Source organism: Papaver somniferum, chromosome 7 (assembly GCF_003573695.1).
Source record: "Papaver somniferum cultivar HN1 chromosome 7, ASM357369v1, whole genome shotgun sequence".
In the NCBI taxonomy this organism is placed as follows: Eukaryota; Viridiplantae; Streptophyta; class Magnoliopsida; order Ranunculales; family Papaveraceae; genus Papaver; species Papaver somniferum.
The window spans coordinates 170330400-170355404 of record NC_039364.1 but is presented as its reverse complement, the minus strand read 5'-3'; the positions used below and the strand labels follow the sequence as shown (position 1 = coordinate 170355404).

The 25005-nt window shown below is 36.3% G+C and overlaps 1 protein-coding gene and 1 pseudogene across 1 annotated transcript; both read right to left on the bottom strand.

Moving 5' to 3' along the window:
- Positions 1–3178: 3178 nt before the first annotated feature.
- On the bottom strand, positions 3179–6163 carry LOC113299047 (laccase-6-like). Its single transcript, XM_026547970.1, has 6 exons — positions 6015–6163; positions 5765–5916; positions 5419–5663; positions 5182–5313; positions 3869–4810; positions 3179–3652 (listed from the first exon to the last, which is right to left on the bottom strand). The coding sequence occupies exons 1-6, from the start codon at positions 6108–6110 to the stop codon at positions 3522–3524; spliced, it is 1698 nt and encodes a 565-aa protein (XP_026403755.1). The 5' UTR covers positions 6111–6163; the 3' UTR covers positions 3179–3521.
- Positions 6164–6902: 739 nt separating this feature from the next.
- Positions 6903–12434, bottom strand: LOC113299045 (annotated as a pseudogene).
- Between the last annotated feature and the right edge of the window lie 12571 nt (positions 12435–25005).

The following is a 25005-nucleotide window of genomic DNA, read 5'->3' as shown; positions in this document are numbered from 1 at the left end:
TATAAATCTTTGAGGTTTCAATAATCTCAGATCAGGAACGAGATAGATAGAAATCACAAATTCTCTTCGTCTCATATTTTGTAATTTCTCAAGATAGATACCTAAACTCTTCTTTGATTTGTTTGGATTTTTCTTGAGAGGTGGTTAGTAATCCAGGATTCTCAGCTAACTGAGTGTAAGTGTTTCAGATTTGTGAGGTTTGCTGGATTTTTTCTACTGCTCACAGATTTCCAAATCTAGATTATAAAATCAGAAGGGAAATCAAATAGGCTTGTCTCTGTTAGAGGCAGATTGATAAGTGTCTAGAAATGCATATTTCTATATCATTTTGTTCGTGTTAATTGCATTTGAAGTTCTTTAATATACAATTTTCTTCCAAATCTTGTATTTCATGTATACATTTGTCAGCGAGTAATTTTATCGTAATAGTCTCATTTTGTGTTGCTTATAGGTGATTCAATAGAAGTGACAGGAAATCAGTGGTCTGGCGTGATGGAGGTGTAATAAGAGAGATTCAAAGGTACACCGAAAAGCTAGGTTGTAGCCTTGTGATTATACGAAGAGGAGCAGGCTTATTCCAAGGAGATGGACTCATCAAATAGGTTTGATTAAAGATTTGGTCAAAAGGGTCCACAAGTCCGCACCAAAATGAAAACCCTTTTCCTAATGTCCTTTCACAGACAAGTCTTCTCTCCCCCCAAATCTCATCTCACACGTCTACATCATTTCCTTCTCTCCCATTTTGTTTTCTCTCTTTCAGTACCATACTCTCATTTTTTTCAACCACATTCCTCCTCTATCATATACTTGTTTCACCACCAAAACCACCATCTGATTTTCTCCTTTACTGTAATTGTTTTATATTGTCCACCTGCCTACTGAAGCTACTCCTAGGTATACCGATTTCATCAAGAAAAATGAGCATGAAATTTCATATCAATCTGTGAAGACTAGGTCAATAAAAGGAAGTGCCATACCGAAGACAGTAAGTGGTCAAGATGAAGTAGTTAGACAACTAGTAAGTGACAAAATTCTTATACCTAATTTTATGGTTATATACTATTGATATTGGGTGGGAACTTTATGTATGAGTAGAGAGGAGGGTTGCAGAGGAAAATCATGCCCGGAGTAGCCGGTGCACCAAACTCTAGTAGTAATATCTAGGTTTAATTTTAGTATTCTCAATGTTTTAAATTCCTCTTTTGGTTGAGATGAAACCCCTAAATAATTAAAATCCTTTGGTTTGATTTACTTGCTCTCCATGAATCTATATTGAAAACCATGATTTAATCTCTGAAATCATATCAAATTACATTCACCTTGTATCTCATGCATCCATGGTAGTTTGAGCAATCCTTTTTTATGTATTCAAGCTCTATGTAATCTGATTTAGTTCAAATTGTGATTATCTATGCCTTAAACAGATAGGTAATTCTAGTAATTGACACATATTTTGCCGAGGTTAAATTATCTATTTGCACAAGTGATTTATCACATCTTCAAGGTAGTTTGAGGCTAGAACCTCTATAGCTCCTTGATTGAAAAGAGAACTAGTACATCAAATTAGGGAGTTTATGCATTTAGGAGGTAGATTCGAAACCGTTGTCATCTTTATACTTGTTTTAATCTTGCTTCCTCAGTATAATCATTCATATCCAGTCGTATCGACAAACACCGTCTCTAAATTAGTATTAGTAGAACCTTAGAGGTTTAGTTTCTCCAATCCAACTCCCCGTAGGATCGACCCGCATTTGTCATTGTCTGCGTTATAGACGTCATGCGCTTGCGGTTTATAATCGTAGGTTTCTAAGCCTACCAAGTTTTTGGCGCTGCTCCCGAGGAATACTCCAATTTTGGTAGGCTTAGAAACCTACGATTATAAACCGCAAGCACACGACGTCTATATCCGACACTTAACACTAGTAGACTAGAAATCAAGATCTAGTTTTGTGCAACTGCTATTTACTACAAACTTGAGATAACAAAACTTGTGAGTTTGACCGACCAATGCTTTAACGAGTAATTTTGTACTTGTTTATTAAGCTCAGCCCACAGTTCCTTTGCAGTTTCCATACTTTGATGGTCGTCGTAAACATGAGTTTTCATAGCATTCAGAATGTGGCTACATCCTCCTCGCACATCTTTCGTTTGAACTTTAATTTTTTACCGTCTTTGGGGTATGATGAAGCCCAATAACAAATTAACTTGTCGAGTTAAATGTTTTACAGTTTCCATACTTGATGGTCGTCGTAAACATGAGTTTTTAGAGCATTCAGAGCATCTCCAATGGCACATCCGCGTCCTTAATGTGTGGATGGGCTAGTTTACTCCTTTTTACTAACTTTTTCCTTTGTTTTAGGAAGTTCATGAATTTCATCTCCAACCGTAGACAATGTGAAGAAGTAGAATTTACGGTTGTCATATATTGATTGGTTGAGAGTTTTTTTTCCTAAATTTTAGGGATTAAATACATATCAAATCCTCTAAGAAATCCTCTGAAATCAGAGGATGGGTTAGAGGATGTGAATACAATCGTCTTCCACATAAGCTTCACATCCTCTCTTAATGTTCCTGTTGAAGATGATTTTTTAGAAAAAAGTACCATAATCCATTAAAATAGGATCATCACATCCTCCCATTAGAGATGCTCTTATAATGTAGTTACATCCTCCTGGGACCTCTTTTGTTTGACCTTCAATTGTTTACGGTCTTCGGGATATGATGAAGCCCAATAACAAATTATCTTGTCGAGTTAAATGTTTGTAGAACACCAATTTGACAAAGAACACACTAGAATAAAAATGATGATGATTCCCGATAAACAAGAAAATGAGAGGAGGAAGATTAATGTCTATAATATATGCTTCAAAGAAAATATAATGTCTATAATGGTTATATCGAAAAAAAAACAAAAAAAAGTTTCCAATTATTAGGTTCTCACTGTTTTCAGTTTATCAGTTGGGTTCAGTTTGGTGATTGACACCCACCCAGCCATACTCTCTCCCACGTACACCCCATAAACTTTGCAACTTCTTTTCCTATATTTCTGCTTAAGCTAGATAACCAAATTTTTGACCAAAATATTTTTTCTTCGCTTTCTTTGACAAAAATTAATTTATTTTCTATGGCATTTGAAAATATCCAACACATATATTACTATAATTGGTAGAGGATGTAATCACAAATGATATTGGTTAAGCTACCGAAATATAACCATGCAGTTTAGACCCAGGAATGAACCGAGTACATACATACTGAGCTTCATTACAACGTATCAAAATTTGGCAGAAACCAAAGTTATATTGTACCAGAAAAATTCGGTGACTCTTCAAAGTTTCAATTTACTAAACATGGTGCTTAATGCTAACAACAAATCAGAGTTTAAAATAATATTCTTTGATATAATTGTATACCCATATCACTTGTATCTCTTTATACAATTTTCCTCTGATCAAAGAATCTTAATCGATAAGATATATTGGAGTTGTAAATTAATCCACATTCCTTAAGTGTACGTCTCGTTAACAGGTCGGCATATCTCCGGGAGGAGGAGGAAGAGTTTGCATTTCTCCTTTCCCATTCTTCACTATAAACGCCATGGATAGTCCCCAAGACATATGTATCTCTAGATGACAATGCATGAACCAAACTCCTAGAGAAAATCCAAAAAATTCAATTAGAACACTGTATATATATATATAAACTCGGATTTGACTTTGCGCATTGCAGTTGCACCCTACTTCTTACACTACGCTTGCACTGTCTTGTGGGCCGATATGGCTTTCATCATTCATTTGAAGTCTCTAAAGGACAATCGAGGTGTCAGAATTGATAAAGAGAAATGTGAGGCCAAAGACAGTAAGCATACCAGGATTGTCTGCTACAAATCGAATGGCAGCCCAACCACCAACAGGAACTCCAATGGTATTCAAGTAGGGTGGATCCACCAGATTCAGCTTTGCTGTTCTAGGGTTGTAATTCCCTGATCCGTACCCCACGACATAGAAACTATACCCATGCATATGAACCGGATGATTCTCGGTACTAACCGTTCCTGTGTCCTGCAAAATCAGTTCAACTCTAGAACCAAATTCCAATACCTTAGTTCTAGTTCCAACCAATGACTGAGTATCATGAGGGATATTATTAGGAGCTCCATTGACATAATCATAAACTTTGTGGGGTGTATCAGGAAAATCTCTTGTAAAATGACCGTTGATATCTTTATAGTAAGCTTGTAGAAGTGAAAAAGTAGGACTAGTAAACGAAATATTATTAACAGAAGCACCCAAAACCCCTCCATGTGGTCCTTGACAATTCTTATCAGGATTTGAAGACCCACATTTTTCGACGTTCAATCCTATTGTGAAGAATAGGTTTACATCAATTTCCCTTGGAACCATAACAGGATGAAGACTTCTTAATCCATCCATAACCGTTTTCACAGCTAGATCATCGTTAACAGTCGGTAACTGGGCCGACATTACGATTTGCTTTGGTGTACAACCAGTGTACTGGAAGTAAGATATTGCTGGTAATTTTTGAAATGAAATGTTTTTAGCCGACACATATGGACCCATTGCCATTGAGTATCTGTTAATTGGTTGATCTGCAGTCACGAGAACGTTGATCGTCTGACCTGGTGCAATCATCAGATGGTTGACGATCAACGGCTTCGTATACTCTCCATCTGCTTCTACTATCGTCATTCTGTGATGAGCTATAGTAAAGAAATGTTCGGAATTCAGAGCTGCATTTACTATCCTCAACATATAGGTCTTCCCTGGAATAACCACCATCTTGTATACGTCTGAAAAAGAACATGGTTAAGCAAATCGAGTAAGCATATTTATAAAGGGGAAGATCCTTTAACATGGCGTTATCCATTTGGGTCGCTTAAACAAAAACTATATTAAATTTGGCAAATATGCTTTTCATTATGCATTACTCTTTTATAAAGTAGCAGCATACTTTTTGATACGCAACCTTACCATCTACTGCCGGTTTGAATTTAAACCATTAATTATCTACTGCCGAACTCAAATTGGTAATATGGTAATGTTACATGTGTGTAAAATGAGTTTATCACCAGAAGAAACTAGCTTTTGATTAGTTTCACAACGAATCCTACATTGTAGAGGGCACATATTTTCTTCCCCAACTTTTTTGCATTTTTATTACCATTATTGCTGCTGCATTTGTAGTTGGGTCCGGGGTGGCCATTGATGGTGAAAGCGTCTGCTGGTGTAGGGGCTCCCCCACTTTCTAGTGCTTCATGTTCTAGTTGTACAACATCCTTGTGCCAATACTCACCTGAATCAATTAATTGTGATCAAACTAACATTACATTCTACTAAGGTAGAGAAAATTCTTATTTAATTCACCTTGTTATAACTAAAAACTTCATAAGATATATACCTAGTAATATGATTTGTTCTTTGTAGGGGTTTCTGAATGGAGAAGGGATGCCCATCTTAGGGTATACGACGATAGCACCATACACAGTCCCACGAAGCCAAGACACATGAGCATGCCAAAACAATGTACCCTTCTGCTTCTCAAGAGTGAATTTATACACAAACTTTTGTCCAGATAGAATCGGGCATTGAGTTATGTAGGAAGGTCCATCATACCAACATGACAGTTTTTGTCTGACACCATGCCTGAAATATATATAAAACATAAGAGCAACAACAACATAAAAATTACATATGATCATAATTAAGTAGTTTCAGCTAATCGATCAAGACTTCTCTCTTATTACCAGTGGAGTGTAGTGTTGTAAGGTGTTTCATTAGTGACTTTAACAATGATTTGATCGTCTTCTTGAGCATAAATGACTGGTCCAGGGAACATTTGATTGATCGACACGATTTGTTTACTCTTACACATTTTTGTAATCCTCATGGTTTGAACCTAATTATGCATATTATTACCAAAACATTCACTTGGTTAGGTTAAACCAATATATTGCTGATAATAACAACAAGGAGTAGAGCGTAAAAGAGAGAGACCTTGAAATCATAGAACCTTGTGGTTGCTGAAACATGGAGATTAAATACAATACTTAACCAGAGTATGCAGGAATAAGATATCCAGCAGTTGGACATATTTTCCCTTGTTTTCCTGTCAAAAAATCTAGAGCTAAAGAGTGAGTGTAATAAGAGGGGAGGCTTGCCCTATTTTATAGGGCTATTCGATCAAAGTGATGACTCAAACTCCCACTTAAGTTACTTTTATATCTTAATAATGCCCGTGGATTCAATGTGAACCGAAATCCGACTAAATATTTCCTCAGTGCCATGGCCTGAACCGCAAATGACTAGATATTATTCTAAGGAAACATGAAATGCTACAACAATCATGTTAAACTGTCTTATATCAATCAGTCAGCAATCCGAAGATGGGTTTGGCGCGATAAACATTGACCAGTTCGGTTCTTGATAACCCACGACCCATTTATGAAAATTAAGATACACAGAAGTTAAATTGAATAATTCGTAGTATAAAAGAATGATTATGTCACGTCGGATTTCATGATTTGTCTAACATGGGGTCTTGTGATAATAAGATGTTGGGGGCGTGATATATTTAGTGTGTCCAATGTGGGTCTCCTCTCAAGATTTCCTTTTATGACCCATCACCCTTTTTCACCATTTGGACTCTGAAAACTTCTATATGCTCTGACCTCCACCATCTCCAAACTACCTACCCATCACTCCTCCCACACACAAAATCCCAGTTACTGATATGATCTCAAAAGAACTAGGGCACTGACTGCTTGGTGGTTGCTGGAGCTATAAAGAAAAACAACTTTTCTTGCTTGTTTTGGCTTTCTAAGACATACTTTCCCAACCAATCAACCACGGTGAAGTTTGGTTGGTGCCATTTGGAACCCTAAGTTTCCCTTAATTCCATTATTAATTAGAAAACAACTTAGTATAATACATTACAAACTCAACGTCTGATCCTATTAGGAAATGATTCCTACGTATAATAACTAGAGATAAGTGTCAAAATTTTGATAATTACGTACTAATTAGAAAAGTTTGGGCAAGTTGAAAAACTTTTACTTTGTAATTGAATTGCTACACAATAACTTCATGAATAATCATATCAAGGGGCCGTTCTAAAATTTGCTTTTGGCTGCCTTATGTTGTTGGGATAATGCCATCTGTTTGTCTTCCCACTTTAAGGGCCATAAATCTCCCCAAAAGGACTTCTTAGCTAGACGGTGTAAGGCAGGATTTTTGGACTGTGTCACGATAACACGCTCCAAAGCACCCTCGGAACCATCACGTTTGGAGGATCGACAAACATGCATCAAAACTTGTTTACCCTTTTCATGGGTGCAAATATAATCCGACCCCAACCAGTTCCAAGATCAGCCGGGCATTCTTTAACTTCCTCTTCTTCCTTCTCTTCTTCATATTTATCTACTTCATCTTCTGGAACATCAGAGTTATAGGAAACTAAATCTTCATTGTCATCTTTATCTGCTGCATCTTCAGGAACATTGGAATCCCCGGAAACTGGATTTTCTTCGCTTGACATTTCCTCATCTTCGCCAAAATTAAATTGGTCATCTGAGAAAGGGTATAATCCTTCTATGTATAAATGTACCATTTATTCTCCAACAAAACAATTGAATTAATTAAAACAATGGAGAGACAATTACCCGAGTCACTCTCAAGTTCTTCAGGAATTTTGGCACGTTGTTCCTTTAAAGTTCCAAATTTTGTATCATCAAGTGGACACTGGAAACTGCTTAGCAAATCAAAAAAACCAAGCCAACCAAATTTATTACCACAAACTATTAGTCTATGTGTAGATATCTGTCCAATAGCTTAACCTTGTTTTCATTGTCTTAGTCACAGAATCTTAAATATTAATTACTTTTAACACCAAAAAGGAATGATGCAATTAAAAGAAAAATATCTGATGACACCTTTATGTCAACTACAATTCGTAATGATGTATGTGAAATTTAAAGTACTAGTCTCAAAAGTAAAGTCTTACCTTCGAAGGGAAGGTACCATAATTTAGATCACTCTTTTGCAGCATGTCATTGCAAATGTTTCGAGACCATTAAAGGAGAAGACATTTATCATCAGCTATTAGTTATAATTTAGTAAAGTGAAAAGACAATGACAGGTTTAGACACTGCGAAACTGTGTAATCATGCTTAATCTTGGTTGGAAAATTCCAACGTGAATCCACTCAAAGTCAGATTTCCCTGAAGGATGAATACGACCGAAAACATTTCCAGGCTACAAAGTTTCCATAGGTGTAACCTAGTCTTAGCTACATAGAAACCAAATCCTAAGCTACAGACTTGTTACTTTAAATTCAAAATTCAAGGAATCCAGAAACCAACTGTAAAATTACTTTAAACCACACAACAGTTACTGCAATACAGTCAGCAAGAACCTAAACATACTATTGCAATTTTCCAAGAGCCTAGACAAATTCAAAAAAAAAAAAACAGAAACATGAAGAAAAAGAAAACAGAAACATGAACTTTTATTATTGCCTACTGCAAGGAAAAAAAAGGTTATTTATAATAAAGATACTTGCCTCGACCTCTGCCCCCTTCTAAGAACAACAAAGCAGAATTTCTCATCCTCAAAACCACGTAAAGGTTTACCTTTGGATCTCTGGGAATAATGATAGATGATATTGAGATAGAAATTAAAAAAATGTCGAGATTACTTTTATTAAAGAAAGTATAAAGAATCTGACTACGCTGCATAAAGAAATTTCTCTAACATTTACTAATATATGGAACTGAAATGGTAATAGAACTTGGCCAATTTCGGAAATAATAAAATCTGCAAAATGATAGAAATTAAAATCCTAGACCAAATAATGTGAAAAGGCGAACTGAAGTATGCTACATAGCAGTACATTATTTGAAGTGAAATTCACCTTGTACAAACGTTGTGAAGATGTCCTCTGCATACGCTGAACAAAATGACAATATGTTCCAGTATTCTCTAGAGGGCAAGCTCCATCGTGTCCACACTGTGTTTGAAAACAATGTGTAAAATAATATGTAGTGAAGAGGGAAAGTCAGATTTGAATAAAAGAGACTCACAGGAGCAACAACAAATGCACCCTTTTTCAAACTCCTTAGGTCCTCCAGAGCATTGGAAGAAGCATCATCAGCTTTGTGGCATCTCTTAAAAAGTGAATCATGAAATTGGTAAACAAAAATAAACTTCCAATCGATTAGCATAACTGTGAGATAGGAATTTCTTACCCTTTTTTCCAGCCAAAGAATATGAGACCGCATTTGAGATATGATGTTAAACCCTTGAGGTGTTCCTGGCTCAACCAAAACCTATTCCAACCTGGAACCTTGTTCAGAAAATTAAATAAAGCGAAAATCACAACAGATATATTCTGCACCTATAATGTTCTTCCATCTAGTCCATTAAACTAGATACACTAAGGTTGATTATAGCAGTTGATTATGTGTGTCAAAATGGAACCAAGTACATCATTACTATTAACATATTTGGTATGATAAAATTCTGGCGATTAGTGAGATTATAACGAGGGGAAAGGGCAAGGGCCAGTGAAACCAAGTGTACATTCAATACTAATAACAATTCAGAATGTCGAGTTCATTTTGGGCCTAAGAAATACAAGTAAAGCAAAAATCACAACAGTTCTGCACCTATGATGCCCTACCATCTAGTCCATTGAACTAGATACACTTCAGGTTGATTATAGCAGTTGATTATGTGAGCAAAATGGAACACTAGTAACAGATTCAGAATGATCAAATTTTGGCGATTAATGAGATTATAACTGAGGGGCGAGGGCAAGGGCCGGTTGAATCAAGTATACATTCAATACCCATAACAATTCTCGAGTTCATTTTGGGGCTAACAGATACATGTCAAACATAAAGATCATCCACATTACAATTAATGATCATACCAGGACATCTTGTGTAAGATCCCAAAGCTGCCGAACAACTGTAATTCTATCTTGGAGCGATGGTATCTCACCAAGAACGTACGACTTGATTTTGAAACAATAAATAAGCAACAATTAGCCAAAATAACTCTTCTTGAATAAAAGTAAACAGAAAAAAAGATTGCATTAAAAGAGGATGAGGGAACTAGAAGACTGGTACGACCACTTCATGGTAAACAAGTTGATGGCTCAGATACACTTCCCCATTAACTTATGGGCCTCACAGATGGAGGGGAAAAACAAGAAGGATGAAATTCGAGAAAGAGAGGCAAAGAAGCAAACATGGTATATCTGTAGGAAAAGATTTTGGACCCGTGAGTACTAAATGTTTTTTAGCAGTGGCTAGTTTACGCATAACCTTTTATCAACCACCCATAGACGGTCCAATCGTGTATTAACTTTATTAGGAGGAAACACAATTTTTCCTACAAATGCTTGGTAGAACTTAAACAGAACCAGTGTAGCTACTCATCTCGCCAAAAGCAAAGGCCCTCTAACAAAAAATTGAGAAAGAGAGAATTTGTCATTGGGAAAAAGTTCAACACATCTCAGAAAAGTGTAGCAAGATCCAAATGCAAGAAATTTCATAATCACAAGATCATTTACGCAAATGTGCCATCAAAGAACACAGATACACACATAAAAAGCCAAATAAAATACCATATAGGGTACTGACAAGACTTACAGCAATGACGAGGTCGTGTTCCCTCTCAGATTTATCGATATTTTGGTTTAGTGCTTGAATGCTGTCGTAGCTCTTAATTAGTGGCAAGTCCTTCATACCTCAAATTCAAACACAGAAAAATCAAGAGCTTATTAAAGCATTAATCTCCGTCAAACCTTCACCAGACATGAAAGATCATTGAAATATATGGACTCGTGGCAAGGCGAGGCAGAGCTAGTCATACATTATTTTCCAGCCAGAAAACCTAATTTAGGTGATACATTACTCAAAAGACAATAAGTGGGGTTTTAATCCCAGTGAAAGAAGTGAACCCAAGATAATAAATGAAAATGAAGGCATGTGTGCTATATTCAGGGTTAGGTTGGTTAATTAGGTCTTCACAAAGAACCCGGCACCTTGTCTGGATGAGACGCCTAGCACCAAAACTCCCACTTTGTCACCTAAGTTACGCCTAGGCGGCGCCTTTTACAACACAGCTTTGGACATATAATGCCTTAGATGATAGTATTATCACCACAAGTTCGAGTTTTCTCCCAGCCTACATAGCATAGAAGTCTATGAATCCAGGAATTTTTTTTCTTTGTTATTAGATACTTGAGTAGCGCAGTTGAATTACCTAATGTAAGGCTTTGAGCTGCTCGTTGCATCGCCTTAGATGGCTCTACTAAGTTAATTTTCTCCAGCGAGTGAGGCCATATTTCCCTCAGAGCCCTGCATTGTTTTCACACCTAAAAATATTGGAAACACGCGACTACAAAGCAATAAGCCAATTTAGAAAGTGAGCCAGATTCTTACCACAGGGCAGAACCAGTACCGGACCCAAAATCCAGAACAGTAGCAGGTTGGAAACCAGGTAATCTCCTCCTAACCTAAATACACAAACAGTTAACTCAAACCTCTTAAGCCTTTCATTAAAAAGAAAAAATTGAAGTAAGGGTTTTTACCTCTCTAAGAATTCTATGACAAGCTGAATAAACAGCGGGCATTCGAGAGGCAACATAAGCTAGTGTTTCGTCATCTCTATACTTTAATCCACAATCACCGTAGGAAGTCTTAATTTTCCATCTTTTCCCTAATTGATCTTGGGATCTCAAAGGGTCTTCAACCAATGCCCTCGAGGTAGTTGCATTTAGGGTTTCATTATCGCTCTTTATATTAACAAAAGACTGACTTAAACTCAGTACATTTCTCTTCATATGCGGGTTTTCCTGCTCTGTAAATCACATAGTTGTATAAAAAAACAAAGTCTATCGCAGGATCAAAGAGATGGAAACAGAACATTCTATATACATGAATTTTTATATTTCACACAGACAATTTAGCAAACATTGGTACTACATACAAAAGTATAAAGACAGGACAAGATATATCTCTTCTTAACTTAGTGATAGAATGAGTTGAATTGAATAAAAGACCACCATCATATCGGTGATGTACAACCTCCATTAACCTGCTCACTCGATCACACGATTTTAGATTACTAATTTAGTGACCCATTACAGCTTCCACTAATAATGAATTAGTAGTCGATAAATTCCATAAGTATAAGAAATTTAAGGGCCATTAGTAAAAACGAAGAGCAAATGAAGGTATGTTTTTGTTTTTTGTTTTTTTGTTGTTGTTGACTTACCTCGAAGGTATTTCTTAATGGCTCTGCGAAGTCGAAGAGGAACAACATGAAGACGTTCTGATTATTTTGCTGCTGATCTTAGGGTTTCTGATGTAAAGACCTTCGTGCTGTTTCAGGAATCAAAGATCCCATTTTGGGTTTCCCGTGATTGATTCTGCTAGTGAGAGCATCCACAGTGGGCGAGTATAACCAAATTTATGGGATGAGATCGTAACACACTGGGACGGAGTAAAGATCAAATTTGGACCAAAGATCAAATTTCAGACCAAATATGGTCGCGACCAAATCCCAAATTCTATTATAGTCGGGCGTAAATTTAAAGTACGCTTGTTGCTGGGCGTAAATTTAAAGTACGCTTGTTAACGGGCGGAGATTTAAATTACGCCCGACGAAATTTTAATTAAATAAAAAAAAAAAGGAATGAGGCGGACTTTTAAAGTCCGCCTGTTAAAATTTGCAAAGAGAGGGGCGGACTTTTAAAGTCCGCCTGATGGAATTTTAGTGAGGCGGACTTTTAAAGTCCGCCTGTTAAAATTTATAAAGGATGGGGCGGACTTTTAAAGTCCGCCTGATGAAATTTTAATGGGGCGGACTTTTAAAGTCCGCCTGACGAAATTTTGATCATGTACCGTTGCGTCACACCACGGACTAAACCCAAATTTTGGTCTTTTTTTTGATCTTTGATCTTTGGTTTTGATCGCACCACTGCAGTTGCTCTGAACGAACAAACTGGGGTTATGGTAGGGTTTTACTACACTTGAAGCATAAATAATTCTCTAAAAGGTATTGGTATCTGGAAAATGCACTCTACAGGTACATCCATCTTTACCAACCACAAGTTAAGGTTTTCTTGACACACGTTAAGAGAAAGGTTAAGAAAAGCTGTCAATTAATAACGCGCTGCGGGTTGATCCTAGCACGGCTTGTTTCAACCAAACGGGCTAGGGTCAACCTGTCAAATTTCTATAACTTCTTAAGGTTTATGAGAAAAACACTAACCTTTTTTCTTTTGGAAATTAAGTTGATTAAAGAAGCAAAACTGATTACAGAGAAATACTCAATGTGTTGGTTATCTTTATCTCATGACATTGATTAGAGATATTGGCCCCTACCAACATATTGTTAGCACCTACTACATTAGAAAGGGAAGTTACAACAAAACTTGAAAATATAGAATATGATTGTAAGGCATTAGAAATGCAATCTGGCATGTGAAACCAGTGATGTTTGTGGATGTTCTTTTTCCTTGTTTCCTTTGTTAGTATATCCGCTAATTTGTTGCATTTTCTATTCTTAAAAAAGATACCCAAAAAGTTGTCACAGGACATTAAAATCTTAATTTCTTCTGATATGATAGCTAGATTTCTCCAAGAAAAATGTTTCTAGGCTTATTTTGAGCATAAAGAATGAGTCTCTGGCAGTCACCTTCAACACTGAAATTTTGGAGGTCTAAACTCTTTGCCCATTTAGCCACTTCTAGTAAGCTCAGAGCCTCTGCTTCTTCTGCAGTTGAGGCATTGAAAGTCCCAGTTGAAGCTTGAATAGTCGCACATGTGTCAGAACGCAAAATATACCATAACCAGTAGGAGAAGAAAGATCCACCCAGGAAGCATCAATATTTACTTTTAATTGATTGAGATAAGGAGTTGTCTATCCTTGCTCTGTATAATTGTTGTTCCTATGTAGGCCATATGTAGAGATAACTCCATTATGATGGTTTTCAGTTATATTTTGCAAATTAAGGGGACCAAATATTCAAATGTCTCTAGAATGCTAAGGCTAATTGTAAACTAGTGGTTGATTTGGATTCAAATATCCTAGGACATCTTTCTTTCCAAATTAACCAGCATTTTGTTGCCATAATTTCTATATCACTAATTCTGCAAACCCCATCAATCCAATTAGCATACATCTAGGCAAAGGAACTGCATCATTATAAGATTTAATCCTACCAATGGTGGTAACATACACACAGATTTAGCATAGGGACATTCAAAAAAAAAAGATGTCTTAAGGATTCACAATCATGCCCAAAATTTACATTTCATATTTATATCCTTCATAAATTGTCCTAACTTTTTCCTAACAGGCAAAGCATTATGAATACATTTCCACTCATTCTTTGAGAAATGTTAAGCTTCCAAAAGGACTTCCAGAAAGAAACATTATCTGCTCCATTAGTTACAATTGATGGATTTTTCAATTTTTGGTACATGGAGTTAACAGTGAAATTTACATATAAAGTTAGTAACCATCTTAGTTTATCTTGTTTCATCCTATCATTTGTATCTGTAAATAATCTAATGTTTAAAATCCTTTCAGTAATATCAGATAATAAGTTATTTCTAACTTCCCTTTCATTCCACTTCTTTGTATTTGAGTCCAATAACTCAAATACAATTGTTAAAGAGTTTAATTTAGTACCACAGTAGGTTAAGAGATTATCTTCCACACCTGGTATCCATTTGTCAGTCCAAATATGTATTAGCTTACCATCACCTACCTCCCAGCAACTGAATTGAAGAATCAAAGAGACCCCCTGCATAATACATTTACATATCTAAGAAGCATTGTAATGTTTCTCAGAATGAAGAACAGTTGTATTCCTAAAGTATTTATCTTTTAAAACAGATCCCATAAGAGTATTATGTTGAGTTGCTACTCTCTAAGCAAGTTTGGCTATATACCCCTAGTTCTATGGGTTCACAGAGAAATTCCCAGCTAATCGGATAAAAAACCTTTCGAATTATTTTGTTTACCCCACCAGAAGTCCCTCTGAATGGCGTCAATTTTATCCGTTATTTTATTTGGTAAAGAGAAGCAACCCATCTGATAGATAGGCAGGCTAGACAACACAGGTTTGTTTAGGATCAATTTACTGGATTGTGCTAAAGTTGTACCCTTCCAACTTTGAGCTCTTATCTCCATGTTAGTGGCAATTTTATCAAAAGTTTTTATTTTTGACCTATCAACAAATAAAGGTGCTCCTAAGTAAGAATATGTGATGCTGATTTTCTTAATCTTTAAGAGTCTAATCATAATTCTTTGACATTTAGAATGGATCCTCCTACTAAAAAATACACCTGATTTGGAAAATTTTATTAGTTGACCAGGAGCCTTACTAAACTGATTAATAATATATAACAAATTTTTGCAACTTACAAGAGAATCTTTGGAAAAAAACATACGGTCATCTGCAAATAATAAGTGTGATATTGGTTTACCGTGTCTAGATATTTTGATCCCAGATATGTGTTTAGGTTTTTCCTTAGCTACCAGATTTTAGAGAAAACATCCATACAAATGAGGAAAAGGTAAGGAGACGGTGGATCTCCTTGCCTTAAACCTCTAGATGGAGTGAAGAACTCCCCAGGAATCCTATTAAGTAAAAGTTCAATGGATGTCGTAGAAACGCATTGGTGAATAAGGCTGCACAAATCTTTGCTAAAGCCAAAAACAGTAAAAGTTTGCATTAAAAAGTCTCAATTTACCCTGTCAAAAGCCTTTGACATGTCTATTTTAATTCCCAGTCCACCATTTTTTGTTTTCATTTTCTTTAAAGAATGGATAACTTCATGTGCCACCACAATATTGTCTGCAATTTGTCTTGAGGACAGAAAAACAGACTGATATGGAGAAATCATTTTCTCCAAAAAGATTTTTAATCTATTAGCTAATAATTTAGATAAAATCTTATAGGAGGTATTACTTAAACCTATAGGTTTGAAGTCATTGGAGGTTTTAGGTTGTCTAATTTTAGGAATTAAGAAAAGAAAGTTTCATTCATTTTTGGGTTGATTTTTTAGTTTTAAAACTTCTTGTATCATTAAAACAATATGGTTACCCACCAAATTCCAATTATATTTGAAAAAACTCACCGGGAAACCATCTGGTCCCGGTAATTTACTCGAATTTCATAGATTTAACTACCTTCCAGACTTCCTCAGCTGATGGAATAGTAAGCAAACTTACGTTATCCTGATCAGAGATAACTTTTGTTATTAAACTCAAAATCTCCTGATCAGAGGTGGTTGTAGTAGCAGTAAAAAGTGTTTCAAAATGTAATTTTAACTCATCAGCAATTCGAGATTTATTTTTCAAGACCTTCCCATTTTGATTAGTTAAGCTATCGATTTTGTTTCTTTTCCTTCTTTGAGAGTTTTAACATGAAAATATTTAGTGTTTCTTTCTCCTAACTTCGCATAGTTGTCTCTAGAAACTTGTTTTGCAATTGCTTCTTGCGTATCGTAAAGGTTTCTAATTTCAGAGTTTTAGAATTTAGAAGCAGTTGTTTATTTTTGGTTTGACTAGAGGCCTGGATGTGTTCAATGTTTTTTAAAAGTTTAGAGATCTTTTTTTCTGGAACTCCAAATACTTGTTTCCTCCATATGCTAAGATTTTCTCCTAGGGATTTCAAATTATGTAAAACTACATCAGTAACATTCATCAAAGAAGAGTCCCAAGTATTAATAATTAGCTGAATACAAGATTTTTCCTTAAGCCAAGTATCAAAAAATTTAAAAGGAAGAGACTGAGCACAATCAGAGATGGGATTTAAATCTAATCTTATTGGACTATGATCAGAACCAATGTGAGGAAGATGAGTAAGTGAAGATTCAGGAAATTAACTTATCCAATCATCATTGATATAAGCCTTGCCCAATCTTTCTTGAATATTCGTATTCCCTTCCCTATTGTTATTCCAAATAAATATATTACCAAAGGAACCTAAGTCTGATAGACCAGCTCTTTGAAGCATTCCAAGAAATGGCTCCGCTTCCATGCTATTCAAAGTCAAACCACCTACTTTTTCTGAAGGATCAAGAATTTGATTGTAATCCACCATTACAACTCATGGCATGCCAGAGTGAGCTAGTTTAGAAGTTATGTCTTCTAGAAAAGTCATGTTGTCACGCGAGCGTTCGCATGACAGTTTAAATGAACCCGCAGGTTATGGCCGTTGGATTCGTATCATCTATCAAAATCTAGATAAAAATATATTATATTATATTATATTCTTTTAACAAAATTTTATTAAGGAATCCTATACTTATTTATTCTTTTAATTGAGTCCTTTGTATCAAAATTGTAGTCATATCAAATGGTTTTTTTAGCAGAGATGAATTGTGTATTGTCAAATGGACGGAAAGATTATGATGAGATCACAAATTCTGATCAGCTTATGATGAGATCACGAATTCTGATCTGGTATTGTTGGATGGTTTAGTTGAAAAGGAAGTAAGAACCCATAACTTAAAAATCTTAGCAGATATTTCGTTGTTCCTCTTGAAAATGCGGGGGTCTAAAAATCACACCCAACAATTCGTTTGGCAATCTGAGAGGACTTACTTCAATACACTTTCTAGAGAATCAACTAGACAGTCAAACTCAATCTAGAGTAAAGTATATCAAAGAGCTTAATATCTCTAACTCTTAATACAATCCGCAATTAGCAAATAGAAATCTGCGAGCCCGATTGAATATAAGAGGAGTTACTTGAACGGTACCAAAGACCAATGTTCAAGTGTCAATCAATGTAAATCAACAACCAAGGGTTGGATATTCTAATTGATTGATCTTAACGCACAACCTGTGATATTTCAATTATATAACAAAATATAATGCGGAAAAGAAATAACATAGATGCCAGAAATTTTGTTAACGAGGAAACCGCAAATGTAGAAAAACCGTGGGACCTAGTCCAGATTGAACACCAAACTGTATTAAGCCGCTACAGACTCTAGCCTACTACCAATTAACTTCGGACTGCACTGTAGTTGAACCCTAACTAATCTCACACTGATTCAAGGTACAGTTGCGTTCCTTATGTCTCTGATCCCATCAAGATACTATGCACTCGATTCCCTTAGTTGATCTCACCGATAACCAAGAGTTTCTACGACCCAAAGTCGAAGACTTGATAAACAAATCTGTCTCACACAAAAAAGTCTATAGATTGAATAAATCTGTCTCCCACAGAAATACCCAAGAGTTTTTGTTTCGTCTTTTGATAAATCAAGGTGAACATGAACCAATTGATAAACCGAACTTATATTCCCGAAGAACAGCCTAGTATTATCAATCACCTCACAATAATATTAATCGACTAGCAAAACAAGATATTGTGGAATCAAAAACGATGAGACGAAGATGTTTGTGATTACTTTCATCTTGCCTATCAGAGAAATTAATCTCGAGTCAATTATTTCAATTGTACTCAATACGATAGAATCGGGCAAGATCAGAACACGCAACTACAAAGAAAATAGTTGGGTCTGGCTTCACAATCCCAATAAAGTATTTGAAGTCGTTAACCTACAGGGTCTCGATAGAAACCTAAGGTTAAAGAAGAATCGACTCTAGTTATGCAACTAGTAACACACAGCAGGTGTGGGGATTAGGTTTCCCAGTTGCTAGAGTTCTCCTTTATATAGTTTTCAAATCAAGTTTTGCAATCCAAGTTATCTTGGTAAAAAAGCATTCAATATTCACCGTTAGATGAAAAACCTGATTCAACCAAGCTAATATCTTTCAAATGAAACTAGTTAAAGAGTTGTTCAATTGCTATATTCTCATAGAATTATACAAGAACACATTTGAAGCAAAATCAGTTTGATTCACTTGAATCAATCATGAACATTATAGCCACGGTTTGCAAAGATTGCATTCCTTATTATATAAATATTTATGTTCATGTTTAAAATCGATTTTAGAACTTTAACCTTCAAGTATGCAAATGGGTACACATACTTGAAATATCCGGACTAAGATTGAGTTACGTCAGTACGCAAACGGGTACGCAAACTTCAAATCCCAGCAGAAATTCTCTGACATGAACCTGTACGCCAGTACGCAAACGGGTAGGTAATTCAAATCCCAGCAGAAATTCTCGGACATGAACCTGTATGCCAGTACGCAAACGGGTACGCATACTTAGGTTCCCGAATTTCTCAAACTAACAGGTACATAAACGGGTGCGCATACTATAGTTCCCGGACATGGATTACATATGTGCAAGAGTACACAACATGACATATCCAATAATGGTTAAGTGTTCTAAACTCTTATTTCAATCATTGAAACTTTCTTAGAGGATAGCAATAGCCGTTTCACACACTATTAGCATTAAAGCAATTTTCAAGTTATTGAAATAATCATAACGAAACATTCCAAGACAACATCAAATGATTGTATCATAGAAACCATGTATATGCTACTCGGAAATTTTCACATGATATAAGATGAACTTGGTCGAAGTGAAAGCTTGCCGACACATATTTCGAGAAATATGTAAGCGAGTTAAACTCAGCTTGAAATCTCAGATGTGTATATAGAAAACTATATCGTAATACGACTTATGTCTCAATATAGGAGATAAAGTATAAATAGACTTTCCAAGTGATAGATGAGTTCAAGTCTCCACATACCTTTTGTCGATGAAGTTCCACAAGCTCCCCTTAGTATTTCTTCGTCTTCAAATGATGAACGCCTTGAAAACTAAGCTCAACTACACAATCTATGTCCTAGTCCGAGACATCTATAAATAGGCTAGAAATCAAGACTTATAGTTTTGATCACTAACATTGACAAACATGCTTGAGATAGAAACGCATGCGAGTTCGACCGAGCAGTGCTCTAACAATCTCCCCCTTTGTCAATTTTAGTGATAAAACTATCAATACATCTGGATTACAAAATAAATAAAAGTTTGTAGCTTTTCATCCAAATGCTTGATCTTCTTGGCATCTTCAACACGACTCGAAAACTTCGTCACTTCCAAGTACTCCATGATTCTAAACGTGTTCATCTCAACATCATAGTTGTTGAAGATCTGTAGAGATAACAACGAGAACACAAATGCTCTCAATCATTGTTATACAATGTCATAGTATTATTACACAACATCAAAGTTCAATTGTATCACAACTTTGACAATAATACTATGGTGATATGTATCACTCCCCCTTAGTCAATACTTCATCTCAACATGAAAACCACTCCCCCTTACATAATGATCCGTAAACTATATGTATTTGTAGTATGAAACTACACATTAATTCTCCCCCTTTTTATCAATATAAATTGGCAAAGGTATAAAAACTAGAGGGATCCTCATGAAATTTTCATAGAGATACTTCATGACCAAAAGAGAATAACATACCAACTAATTTAGATGCAATCATAAAGTCGGAGCTAAATGCATTCATCAAGGAGTTTATAAATAGGGATAATTGGAGTTTAGTACTCAGGTTATGACCAACACTAGGCTTTGGTCTAACATTTGTCCAACGTTAGGGATTGGTACCTGGACTGGGCATTGACCTATATTGACCGTTTATGGCTAGAATTTGACTAATTTTATAAAATGAAAATACAGTAAAAATAATAAGAGCAGTTCCTATGGGATGAACAAACTCAGAGTTTGTTCATTTTTCTCCCATTATGGAATGAACAAACATGAAAAATGGATGTTCAAATGAACAGATCTGTTGATTTGAACATCGAGTCGGAACATCTGGCACGCGTCTGTTGTAATGACGTGCGTCATCCCTACTAACGCTGGCGTCAACACTAATAACGCTCGCGTTTTCACCACCAACGCGCGTCCTTTACTAGGACGCCAGCGGTTTTGGTAATCTCGCCGCGTTCTTTCTAATAGCTCCACCTTTTATTCCCGTACAACCCGTATTGTTCCTTTCCTTTCCCTATAAATTCACTTCGTCTACAAACTTAAACTCATACCTTCCTCAACATTACACAATTTTCATACTCTCTCAACTTTTATTTTTCTTTTCAAACAAAACTATTCATATCAATTCAATCTCTTAGAAAAATTTCATCTTTAAAAAATATGGCATCCTCACAACAACGATCACAACAGCGATCACAACAACAAACACCACAACTAACACCACAACAAACGCAAACACCACAACAAACACAACAAGAAACACAACAATCACAACAAAGGAACACAAGAATTCGTGGTCCCAAGTATACAATGGATGAAGACGAGTCACTTTGCAGAAATTATGTATTATATACATTAGATGATATCAATGGTATTTATCAAGAATTTTTTTTTTATGGTAAGATTTTACAAAAAATTCTTGAAGAAACCGGTAACATTCATGGTCGTGATGTTGATGGGTTGTGTCATCATTTTTGCACAATTGCAGGAGCCGTTAGTGAATATGTAGCTATTATCACTCAAATGTGGAACAACAAAAGAAGTGGTGAAAGCAAACCGGATGTGGAACGAAGATGTCGGGAAGAGTGGCAAAGATCCCACAAAGGTTCAAGCTTCCAACATGAAAGATGTTTCACCATTATGAGGGTGCTTAAAAAGTTTAATCCATACTTGCTAGAAGGTCATCAAGTGCCTGGAAGATCACCACATGGTCCAATCTCGCAGGATTTTCATAATGGAGGGCCTGCTTCCTCACTTGATGGAACTCCAGGTAGTCAGGATCAACACAATAGTAATCTATACGTTAACACCACCTGCAAAAGAAGAAGAGGAGGTGGTGTGAAAGCTGGAAAAGCAGCGAGATGCAAATGGAGGCAGATAGAGGCAGAGACCGTGCCATTTCTTTAAATAATTAACAGAAAAGTCTTCTTTTGCGAGAACAATACTACATGGATTGTAAGCTAAACAAGTTACTCTCCTTGGACACCGGCAAAATGAATAAACGACAATACGCTATATGGACTAAGAAAATGGATAAAGTCGAGGCCGAACAAGTCCAGGCCGATCAAGTGCAGGCCGAACAAGTCCAGGCCGACAAGTCTCCCACCAACAAACTGGAGTCCCCCCTCAACAAACTAGGCAGTATGTGAATGTGGATGACGAAGATGATGTGTCGGAAGAAAACGAAGAGGAATTCAGTCTTGCTAATGAATGAACACGTTTAGTTTAATTCAGTATAGTCGTTTTAATTTAATTCAGTTTAGTTTATTTAAAATTACTTTTAATATAATTGCCTCAATTTTAACAAACAACTTAAATTAAAAAACATACTAATTAAAATAAACAACAACTTTTAATATAATTGCCTCAATTGTACACGTTTATCTTAATCTTCTTCTCCCCCTGTCTCTGCCTCCCCCCCCCCCCCCCCCCCCCACACACACACACCATCTGCTGCTCCTCTTAAAACCCAAAGGTGCTTTGTTAAATCTTGTCTTAGTTGTGCATAAATTCCCCGATTGTGGAGTCTGTCAGTGGCAAGTCTATATTCTCTTGTCGGACGCCCACGCTCTACCACAAGATCCTTGGTTAAATCTTCATCTGGGAAACTAGTCTAGGTTGGGTCACGCCTGGTTTCTTCAATGACCATGTTATGCAGAATAATACAAGTCATCATAATTTTATTCATTTCTTGAATATCAAAAAAGCGCGCCGTCTGATGAGCACGAAAGTGCGACACATTTTCACCCATAAATACATTAGCTGGGACTCATTTTATCACTAATAAACTTGTTTGTAGGTTTTTTTGTGAAATAAGCTCTTTTGAAGAAAGTTGCTCGAAAAGTGGTTTTTGTACCCCGGAGGACACGTGTTATTCGGACTCTCACCATTGGATAAGGGGCACCTCAATTACTAAGGGGCACCCCAGGTCACCCCAAAAGGCATCTGCTATTCGCACCCCAGTTCAGGATAGGGGCACTTCATCTTCAACAATTCAAATTTTGAGTTTTGGCGGGAAAAATGGCAGCAGATTTAGGGTTTCGGTTCTGGAGGTGATCGAGTGAGACTAAATGGCTGAAATCAAATGGGTTTATTCTTAGGACCCAAACAGAGATGGTAAAGGTCTTGGATTCATCCAGAATTGGCTGGAATGTAAATATTTGAACAAAACAGTGTTTATGGATTTTGGCGGGAAACTTTTGCAGGCGACTAGCAGAATTAGGGTTCCCCTTTTGGACGTGATTTCATGAGATTCAATAGCTCATTTTTGTTGGGTCGACTCAGTTCAGAGAGACAGGGGTGGTATGGTCTTTGGAATTAGCTAAAATTGGCTAGATAATCCATTGCAGAGCAATACAGTGGAGGTTGATACTCACGGGATTTTTCAACATGATTTGGTCGGACTCTGCGTTGTGACTTGGTTGGTTTTGTTGCCTGCTTGGGATTGATACCACCCTGTTACGACTAAACAAGATTGGTAAGAGCTTCAAACTCACGTTAATGAGAAGATTTTGTCATATCTCGACAACATAGGGAAAGAGGAAGTCTCGGGTCTTTGGGTTAAAAACAGAAAGTATGTGGAGTATAAAATAGGATATCTTCCCTGCGAAATACATGCTATATTTGGTAGGGTTTCTAACCGAACAGAAGGAAGATTAAATAAACAAAAATCCTGAGTCTTTAATTGAAAGAAAACAGAGTTATTGTGGAAGATATTCTCGGGATAAGAAGATGTGTGTGGATTCAACGAGCTTGACTCAATATTCTACGTACAATCAACATGCTGGAGTGTTCTTTTGTGAGAATAACCCGTGAAGAAGATTGGAAATGGCGCGTGTGGAAGATAAAAAGGGGAAAAATATTCCCGTATCTGCAAAGAATTGAAGAGAGGATTATATGGAATTATTTCGAAAGATTTGAGACCTGTCGAGTATATAAAGGGAGATGGGATCACATAGAAGGGATATCGAGTGATTGGGGAGGCTACAGAGTCGAGAGAATTGTTGCAGAGAAATCTGCAGCAGCAGCAGAAAAACAGTGAAGAACGAAGAACAGGCTTGCAAATTCAGTCGTTTTCCAACAGTGACAACGACACAGAGCCGTGGGTCGTATATCTACAGTGTTTGCGACACATAGTGACAGTCGTAGAAGCTACATCGTCAGTAACAGTTTATTGTTGTATCTGTAACAATTATAACTGTTATAAAAGCCCTATTTTTATACCTTTTCTCCTTGTAAACACCTTTTTGAGCAATGAAATATTATTTTGAGAGTGTTTTCACCATGTGGAGCTAAACCCCAACACTGGGTCGACGGAGGAAGCCGGACTTCATACTTGGGTGAATTTGTTTTATTTTCTATTTGACTTTTGCACTTAATTAAAATAGAATTATGATTTGAAAAAATTAGATATTATTTTATTAGATGGGTCATGCTTGCTTAGATGTTTGATGTCCCATGCTTACAATTTATAATTAATGTTTGGAGAATCTACCTTGGCAAGAATAAGAGTCGATGTTGTTTTATTTGTAGAGCGATAATTGTTTGAGAATGAATAATTGAACCTATTGATATGAGTTTGGCCGAATCCTAGACCCAGTAACTCTCTATTTTATTCCTTTAAAATTAATCTTAACAAGTCTTAGAGTTCGAATCTTTACTACTACAACAACCACCGTCCCAGCTATGATGGCAAACTTCCTTTTCAATATGCCAAAAGCGCGTTCAACATCCTTTCTGCATGTCGTTTGTTGTGAGTTAAAGTACTGATATCCTTCGAAGTCGTCGGACCAAAGCCTACCTGTTTATAAGCTTGAACCATAGTTGACCATTCTGGATAGATTCCGTCTGCTAGATAATAACCCTGAGTGTAGTGATTATCGTTGATGGTGAAATTACAGTGCGGCGCGACCCCATTCTTAAGATCTTCAAACAATGGTGACTTATATAAAACATTGAGATCGTTATTTGAACCCGGGAGTCCAAAAAAAGCATGCCAAAACCAACAATCAT

What these genes read in the sequence shown, in the direction of transcription:
- LOC113299047 (XM_026547970.1), bottom strand. Translation starts at nt 6,110, where the DNA reads ATGTCCAACTGCTGGATATCTTATTCCTGCATACTCTGGTTAAGTATT. An exon ending in CAAATGCAGCAGCAATAATG is followed by an intron (nt 4,811 to 5,181) that starts GTAATAAAAATG and finishes GTTCTTTTTCAG; the next exon opens with ACGTATACAAGATGGTGGTT. An exon ending in ATTTGTAGCAGACAATCCTG is followed by an intron (nt 3,653 to 3,868) that starts GTATGCTTACTG and finishes GATTTTCTCTAG; the next exon opens with GAGTTTGGTTCATGCATTGT.